The sequence below is a fragment of the Dreissena polymorpha genome, chromosome 1 (assembly GCF_020536995.1).
Source record: "Dreissena polymorpha isolate Duluth1 chromosome 1, UMN_Dpol_1.0, whole genome shotgun sequence".
Lineage (NCBI taxonomy): Eukaryota > Metazoa > Mollusca > Bivalvia > Myida > Dreissenidae > Dreissena > Dreissena polymorpha.
The window spans coordinates 151027302-151036890 of NC_068355.1; the positions used below are offsets into that span (position 1 = coordinate 151027302).

The 9589-nt window shown below is 34.3% G+C and overlaps 1 protein-coding gene across 1 annotated transcript in view; it reads right to left on the reverse strand.

Moving 5' to 3' along the window:
- LOC127856007 (T-box transcription factor TBX10-like) overlaps nucleotides 1-9310 on the reverse strand; it is a 30627-nt gene extending 21317 nt beyond the window's left edge. Inside the window, exons 1-2 of the mRNA XM_052391973.1 lie at nucleotides 8746-9310; nucleotides 6711-7029 (exon numbers count right to left, since the gene is read on the reverse strand). Coding sequence (XP_052247933.1) covers nucleotides 6711-7029; nucleotides 8746-8935 — 509 coding nt within the window. The 5' untranslated portion in view covers nucleotides 8936-9310. The remainder of the gene's footprint in view (nucleotides 1-6710; nucleotides 7030-8745) is intronic.
- Nucleotides 9311-9589: the final 279 nt, after the last annotated feature.

Below are 9589 nucleotides of genomic sequence, written 5' to 3' on the forward strand. Positions count from 1 at the left end.
ATGGTAAACATTTAAAGAATTTCTTTATTTAAGATTGGAACATGAATGGGTCTGTTATTTCTCGCGCTCAGCCCCTGACCACTCTGTCTTGACGCATGAAAATGTCTTGACTTTACCATGAAAAAGATTATTATAACTAGGCATTACAGGTTACAAATTGTATTGGTTCATACAAAATCTTATGTAGAACGCGTGCTATTGTAGAACGACCGATTCATGAATAATATGTATAACATATAACAACCCTTTGATAGTTTAAATATAAAAACTATATAAACGATTTGATAACGATTTGAAAAAAAAAATTGTTAGACCAGTTCAGCAGTGTTAATTGTAAAATATAAGTGTTGTTGTATTGTCAATCGTTTTTTTATTAACATTTATGTTTACTTTGTGTGATTATAATTATTAAGTATTATTATAAGGAATATTATGGGAAATTTGTTCTGTGTAATCTTCTGGTTAGATTTAGAGCTACTTGCCTTGTTTGCGCACGATTGGCCATCGTCGGATCGGGTACTACTTAAATGTATACCGAGTACTCTTAAGTATACTTAAATGTACCCCGGGTACGGATGATATACTAATACGTAGCCGGCCAATTTAGACATACATCGATACATGCGAATCGACAACACATATCAATTTGAGCACAAGCTTCAAGTACTATATTAAGCGTGTCACATACGATGTGCACATGTTGTTTATTGAACGTGCTAAAAAACAAGTAATCATCTTTACATGTAACAATTGATTTCGTGTATTATCCAGTGTCGTGTTTTCGGAATTTATCCGCTGCCAGTATTTTATGGTTTCGTATGTTATCCGGTGCCCATAAAATATGCGAACATTTTAAAACGCAAATGCTCACGTTTTTTTGTGTTGCTTGTTATTTTCTATGCTTTTATTATACATCGGAATGATTCTTACAACATTTAAGCACAAGTAGTATAATATATTTTCTCTCCAGTTACAATAAAGCAAGTCTTTTAAACTATTCCATCACTATGAGATAGGTATGGTTCATTTACTTTCGTTCGTTTTGAAAAACAATTGTATTTATTTTCATATCGAACTTTGAAGTAAACCATTAGCTGAAATAACCATTATGTTCCGTGATCTATAGTATTTCGCATGCGGTTTTGTTGCAATTTTCACTTTCAATACTAGGCACAGGCAGCATTTCGCCTTATTTATATTCTGAAATGATCCGGTGCTGTTTCGCGTATAGGCCGAAGATGACGACGACTTCACTTGCACGGGTCATGATACACTATATCCCGACGCTAATGAAGTGACAATAAACAGTAGCCCGTTTATTCGATAATCTGGCCACATGAAGATAAAAACACAGATTCCCAATAGACTTAGAATTAGTGAGTAAAATACTGTATCATTATGCTGATAAATTCGCCTTGGATTAATTAGACGATCTTGCCGGTCATTAATGGCCTCATTATTGATATAATACGAAACTACCGTCTGGGTTTGCAAGTGTCAAAATGCGGGGAAGTAAAAGGCAAAACTGTTTGTAACGTTACTTCTCATTAGCGTCAGCAATCATTATTATGAAGCTTATTATTATTTTTTATTATTATTGTTATTATTATTATTATTTAATTTATTTATTTATTTATTTATTTATTTATTTATTTATTTATTTATTTATTTATTTATTTATTTCTTCTTCTTCTTCTTCTAATTCTTCTTCTTCTTCTTCTTCTTCTTCTTCTTCTTCTTATTATTATTATTATTATTATTATTATTATAATAATTATTATTATTAGAAGTAGTAGTAGGAGACCGAGTAGTAGTAGTAGTAGGAGTAGTAGTAGTAGTAGTAGTAGTAGTAGTAGTAGTAGTAGTAGTAGAGTAGTAGTAGTAGTAGTAGTAGTAGTAGTAGAAGAAGTAGTAGTAGTAGTAGTAGTAGTAGTAGTAGTAGTAGCAGTAGTAGTAGTAGTAGTAGTAGTAGTAGTTGAAGTAGTAGTAGTAGTAGTAGTAGTAGTAGTAGTAGTAGTAGTAGTAGAAGAAGTAGTAGTAGTAGTAGTAGTAGTAGTAGTAGCAGTAGTAGAAGAAGAAGTAGAAGTAGTAGTAGTAGTAGTAGTAGTAGTAGTAGTAGTAGTAGTAGTAGTAGAAGAAGTAGTAGTAGTAGTAATAGTAGGAGGAGGAGGAGGAGGAGGAGGAGGAAGAAGAGGAGGAGGAAGAGGAGGAGAAGGAGGAGGAGTTTTAGTAGTATTATATTAGTATTTTTGAAGTATTATAATATTAGTAGTAGTATTTATAGCGAGATTATTTATTGTTTTAAACTTTTAATATTGATTGGAATCAGTTACATCGATTTCATATAATTAGTTAAAAGCCAGTCATCGGATTATTATAGTGAACATATAGAATATATTACTTACAATTCTTAGCCACAAAAGACAGTCGCTTAAAATACCACAAGTGTTAATCTTGTAACAGTTACAGATGTTTATAAATGCATTAAACGGAAGCAATCTTTGAAAATGTCTTCAAAACTTCGCTACTAAATAAGCCATGACCATAATTAATTGAACCGTGAAGTTTTACGCTGAAACTGTCTGATCCTCGCGGGGTGCAATTGATTTATCGTCCGGACATCGTCGGGTGTGCTCGATTTCGCAGTTTGTTTACACATTTTCATGGTGATTAAGACCGAAAATGCAGTTGAGGGGCTATCTACACTGCAGACCCGGCAGGAACTGATACGAGGCCCCGGGAGAGCCCCTAATCACGCGCGCGCAGTAATGGAAACGCCGGCACAGCCACTGATGCGCGTGTCAAAACCTCTTTTTTTTAGATCTGCGGTCGCGGATCTGATTAAACCATCAATAATCAGCTACAACTGTGTATTTACTATAACCAGTAATAAGCAAAATGTAAAAACTATTATCAAGTTGGTTTTTTTGCAGAATATTTTGAAAGTTACATATAAATCTACTCCTATAATTCTATAATTATTTTCGCATTCATAACGTTGTAAATGGTCTAGAAACAACAACACGCTCGAACTATAAATCTGACTTTATTTGCTTACACGAAACGATAGTTCGAAAATTCTCTTTTTCTATCAGGATTGGGGTATTTATTTTGTATTATAGAAATGAGGCCGTTATTTATATACCTATATATTGGTAGACTGCTATCAACGTCGGAATATTATAAAATTTATAAATAAAACAGAACAGTTTTTTTAAACATAAATTGTTATTGTACGAAACAGAGCCTTAGGAAACAGTGTCGACAACTGGAGGATTCATCGTAATTTCTTAATAGCTATTGACTGCCATATCAATGTTTCTTCAGCTATATTGTCCATACGTACTATGTTTTTTTAATATTGTATTTGTTTTGTTGTTTTAGAAAATCTGAGTGTAGTAAATCCCATATAAATACCCAGTCATATAACTTATTGTTCGAACATTTTAAATATATACATATAGAAATTGTCTTTATAGTGCACCTTTAAATGAATGCCGTTATGTATCACAACTTAAGTACCTGCATGTAATTTGTACTAACATGTGAAAATACAAGTAACTAAGTTCCCACACATACTAATATCATGCGTAGTGTACTCTGTCTCTCTACATCTATCTAAATAACAAGTGTGTACTGCACAATGTAAAGAACACAAACATATCGTACCGTCGTATTTAATATAAATGGCTTATCTCGCATTGTTATTATGTTAATGTGTATTTAAAGACAAGACAAGACAAGACATATTTATTCAGACTTGCACAGTGTACATCGTCTAAACACTATAAATTTAACAATCAAATATGTCACAGAAATAAACATAGTAAAAATATAATCATAAGCAACATCGTATAGGGTTACGAAAATTCAAGGTAAAATACTTCTTTTAAATATGGAGGATAACTTTTGAAGTTAGGTAACAACATTAGAAATATTATTTCTTAAAATCATAGCATCTTTTACAAATTTTGCTAATTTAATTAGTTTAAATTTATTCGTTGTATTCAACAATTGGTGGAATTTATAAACAGACGGCCTAACATAGTAACATTTCTTAAGGTAATTTCTTCTAATATCAATGTACAAAGGGCATTTACAAACAAAATGAAACTCATTTTCGACATCTAATTCGTTACAACTAAGGCAATAACGTTCGTTTCGAGGTATATTTTGACCAGCATATCTTCCAGTTTGAAATCTAAGTGGCAGACTCGAAGTTCGAAGCTTTGTGACGTAGTGTCTTAGTGATTTAGGTAGTAAATCTAAATAATTTTCGTAAACAAACATAGGCTTAAATACACGGTACATATCTAAAACAGGGCTATTTTCAACAGATCTAAACCACTCTTGTTTATAGGTATCAATAACAACATTTTTAAAATGTGGTATAAATATTTTAACATCAACAGAGCTTGGATTATTAAACACGTATGACAAACCGTAGATGTCTAACAATTTTTTTATATTAGATACCCAATTAGAACGACCATTTTGGCAATCATTTAGAGCTTGACTATAAATTGATTTTAAAATTATGTTATCGGTTTGAATAAGTTTAAACCAGTATTTAACCATCCTAACATATCTATGAATAAATAGTGGGTATCTTCCTAATTCGCCGTACACTACAGCATTACATACATTTTGCTTAACATTTAAAACTCGTTTGCAGATTTTTAAGAGTACCCTTTCCAATTCAATCGTCTTTGTTTTACCCCATAACTCACAAGCGTAATTCAGTATGGATCCAACAAAGGCATCAAATAGCTGACATTGTGTTTTAGGTTTTAAGTCAAATTCTTTATATTTGTTAAATAATATATTCATAGCTTTAAGTGCTTTTCCACATAACTGTTCTTGATTTAGCTGAAAATTTCCAGTATAATTAAAAACAGTTCCCAAATAATTAAAATCATTTCCTACTTCTATTTTCTGACCTTCAAACGTCCATGTTTCAGATGGTAATAAATTACCCCGCTTGCGAAACACCATTATTTTAGTTTTATCGTACCGTACCGGCGTTTAAGTTTATGTTGGACATATGGAAGTAGTGAAAGATGTTCGCAACATATAGAGTGCTTAAATTGAATTTGCAAAGGTGAACTACGGTTATAAGTCTCTTTCATAAAATGGTTTGACTACTTCACAAACTATATTTGAAAGGAAATTGGTTTTAGTTAACTCGTGATCGGATTTCAAAACGTAGTTTTTGAACATTTTTATAAATGTATATTTTTAATTACTTCTTTATCACTTGTACGAAACTTAAAACCGCCTATGACGACAAAGGCAGTAACATAAGCATACTTGGTGATGTACATATCGTTCTTCATAATCTTTTATTGAGGGACTGATGCTAACTTTGGACAAACGCGAATACAAACAGGAAGGCATGTTGTATTATACAACATGAAAATAAGATTATATAGCTAATGCTTAAAAAGTCATTAGTTTTCCGACCATTAACATAATTACATATGTTTAACACACGTTTTTGTGTTGTTGTTTTTTTAAAGGGGCCTTTTCACAGAATTTGGCATATTTTGAAGTTTGTCATTAAATGCTTTATATTGATAAATGTAAACATTGGATCTTAAAAGCTCCAGTAAAAAATCAAGAATAAAATTAAAACAAGGAAAAAAAGTAGCTGGTACCAGTGATCCCCGGAGTCCTGGAGTAGACACGCATTAGCCCTCTCGGCTATTCCGCCGAGTATACACAGTAAAAGTATTTTATACGTTATATAAGCATTCTTCATAGTTTCGTAAATTTAAACGACAACAACAGAACTCTCCAAATTATTCAATCGTTTCGCGTTGCAACGCTTTATAATTTTTAGGTTTTCAAATCGTCAAAAGATACATATAGAGGCTATATTGGACTATGGTAAATGTTCAGTAATACTGTTTCCTCACAAATATCATAATTAAAACGAAAAATTGCGAATCTGAAACAACTTTTTTCAATTTTGTCAATTTACCAAACCGTGAAAAGATCCCTTTAACGTTTGCAATTTTATCAGGTCATAAAGAATGATGCATGTCAGGGCTATAATATATTTGTTGTAATGATGATTATCAAATACATAAACAAATAAAACAGCACTAATCTCTTGTGCAGAACTCCACTCTTTCGTAAATAAACGAAATGAACATGTAAACGTTCACAATTTGCCTTGCACAGAATATTTCTCTTAAACTATGAATGAGATTCTAAACAGAATCGTGTAAATCGCATGTGTTCGATGTTATGATTTTCTGGTTCAAACCATGATGATTTTGTTTTTATTTAATTCTTCATCATTTTATAAATACAAAAAAATGACTGCAATGTAGTTTTCTTTTCTATCCTTAATTTTTCAAAGTTGTTCTAACCTTCAAAAAGTGAAATACTTGAACTCATATTATAAAAAATAAAAGTAACAACTCGCATGTCGGTTTTTATAAAATAACTTCTTACAAGGGAGTATTGCGAAACAGCGCCCTTTCACGAGTATCGCTAACACTACTGCATTGAACCCTTCTATGCCAAGCGTCTAGAAAAAAGGCCTTTGCAAACAGCGTAGACACATATATGACGCCGCATGATGCGGCGTCTCATCAGGGTCTGCGCTGTTTGCTTAAAGGAATTTCTGTAAGAGATATTCTAAATATAGAAAAAAATATATTAGACATTTAGTCCACTAGGCATAAATGGGTTAATGTTACCTTCCGGCCTTGGTGACGATCATTTCCGTCCCCAGCTCGTCAAACTCATCCCAGAGCGACTTCATCTCGAGTTGGCAGGAGACGCCGGCAAGTTTCCCGTTAAGGGGCTTCGAACCTTCGTCTGACATATCCGTTTCACACATTGAACAATCCGCACTCGATTTCGGTTCATTTTGATTGTTTTGATTTATATCCGTGCTCTTGTTGCATTCCAACAAGGAGTCCGTCAGGTTTGCCCGGTGTAGGGCGTTGTCGCCGAGACTCTCCAGGCGCATAGGGTCGTAAAGGGGCCGGCCAGTTCCGGCGTTCATCAAACATGCTACAAAGGCAAGAAACATGTGAAATAGGTATTATGTGCAACGTTGGCTTATCTTTTTTTATTTCACTTACAAAATAGTCTGGTATATTATAAAAAGAATTCGGAGTAACAATATAGAAGTATATGTGAAAGGACTAGAACTTCATATTGTGCTGACTGAACTAAAATGTACAAGCGGGCATATGTCAATTTTTTAATTGTTCAGTTCAGACATTGGTTTTATATGTGGATATTCGTTATGAGTATTTATGATTTTGGATTATGCATATTATGAACTACACATTCTAAAAGGGAATCATTTGTTTCTTCTAACTATTCAAGTATAAAAACGGTTCCTCATTGTTAACTGCAATTAAGTAGGAGAACAATTATCATTGCTGACATTCAAACGTTGTGCCAAAATAGACGGCTTGAAAAGTGTAATTTATTTTCCGTAAAAACATAACCTCTTCCACATTTCACAGAAACCATCTCGGGTGCACTATTCACTATACACCACAACTGCGTGTGATATTTATGTAGTATGACATACTCTGTCTTACGTTACTATGAGTTACCACGTTACTGAGAAAACTGGTGGGCATAATGTATGTGCGTAAAGTGTCGTCCCAGGTTAGCCTGTGCAGTTCGCACAGGCTAATCAGGGACGACACTTTCCGCTTTTATGGCATTTTTCGTTTAAATGAAGTCTCTTCTAAGCAAAAATCCAATTAAGGCGGAAAGTGTCGTCCCTGATTAGCCTGTGCGGAGTGCACAGGCTAATTAATCTGGGACGACACTTAACGCACATGCATTTTGCCCAGTTTTATCAGAACGCGACAAATATGATGCAACAAAAAGGACAGACTAAATTTTACAGCGTTGTTGTGCACCGCTTATTTGATTATGTCACTTCTGATTTTAATACTTCACTAACATTTTTGAATGGCAAGTAGAATTGCAGTGGACTGAGTAGTTCCGATATCACCATTGTCATTTCAGTGTTTTCACTGAGGGTTTTCATGATGTAAAGTTGTGCCGTAATTATTTGCTGGAAACACCGGGTTTATTTATACGCAAATGACGATGTATATATCCTCGGGATTTATGGTTTCTGAGACACAGTTTGCACAATTTGTTTTAATTAACTTCAGCTTTATTTCTACAACAACAACTTCCAACATACGAAAATAAATAAATATATAATTTAAAACGCATTGTAAATAATCTTGAGAGTGCTATTGAATAACAGTCAACATAACACACATAATTAATAATATTTTATTATTTTTAAATACGCATTATGAAAATAATGTATCCTGTTATGTTTCATTAATGTATGCGCTTTTAACGTGATCAATAATAATGTTAATGTGGCTATGTGTGCGCGCAATGACTTGTACTAGTAATCACATGTCGACTAATTAAAAAATATTTCAACTATTACATTAGTATGTCAAATAATACATTTCCATGTCAGTATAAATAATATAAACTTTCATAAAGTAATTATTCATGTTATTGAATTCATAATTTAATATATAACAAAACTCACACATAAATACAATGTCATTTTATACATTATTTACGACACAATCTACTTTATTTAAGTAGAACTGTTTTAGACGAAAGCCTTAATAAAGTAAATCATTTATGACTATCCTCAATAATTGAAACAGAAATAATTAATCCTAAACTACAAGTTAATACAAGCCGCCGGCAATAAAGTCCGCTCACCTTCCATTGTTTTCATGCCACTTCCGTAGGGCCCATTCTGGCCCCAGTCGAAGGAGCAGTCCGTGCTCCTTTGCTGCGGTACGAACGGGTACCCGAACCCGGAGAGGCCGAGGTCGGCGAGGGGGCCGGACATTAGGCTGCTGATGCTGAAAGCGTTGGCACGCAGAGACATGTTCGTGCTGACATCCATGTGCGGAAAGACGTAAGCCAGCGCGCGCGATAACTGTTCGAGCGGCGCGCCGATAGTCCAAGAATCTTTCGGCTCCCGGAGCCCGCTTGATAGCCTCAATAAGAGGTTTTGGAATCCGAGGTGATAAAACACTCACTGAAGTGAAGTGATAGTTGAATCATTACGCGAACGTATGACAAGTGTGAAAGCGAAGTTTCTTATTCAACAGTATCATTTCATTTCCCGCCCATTTACCTAATTTCGACACCAGCGTTTGCGTCACAATTGAATACTTGGAAATAATGTTGGCACCTTGTGCCCAAGTAATCATTATAATTAACAATTACACGCCCCATTCGAATTAACAATCCATACACACTTTCGGTAAAACGTCCCGTACATCAACAGCTGCGTGGAAAGGCGGGGCCTATCAGGACCAGAACAGCAGGAGCCAAACGATGATTGGTCCGTGCCCTCATATGATCATGGTTCCCACAGGTAGGTAGGGGGAGCTGGCATGCAATTGTAAGGCGGGGCTTCGGCTTGGTTTCTGGAGCCATCAGTCTTTGACGAAAGGCGGAGATAGCGTGGTATTTCTAAGCGCGTGTCATGATGTAGCCGCGATGGTGAATATTATTTAAACAAATGCAATATTGTTTATGTTACTTCTTTCTT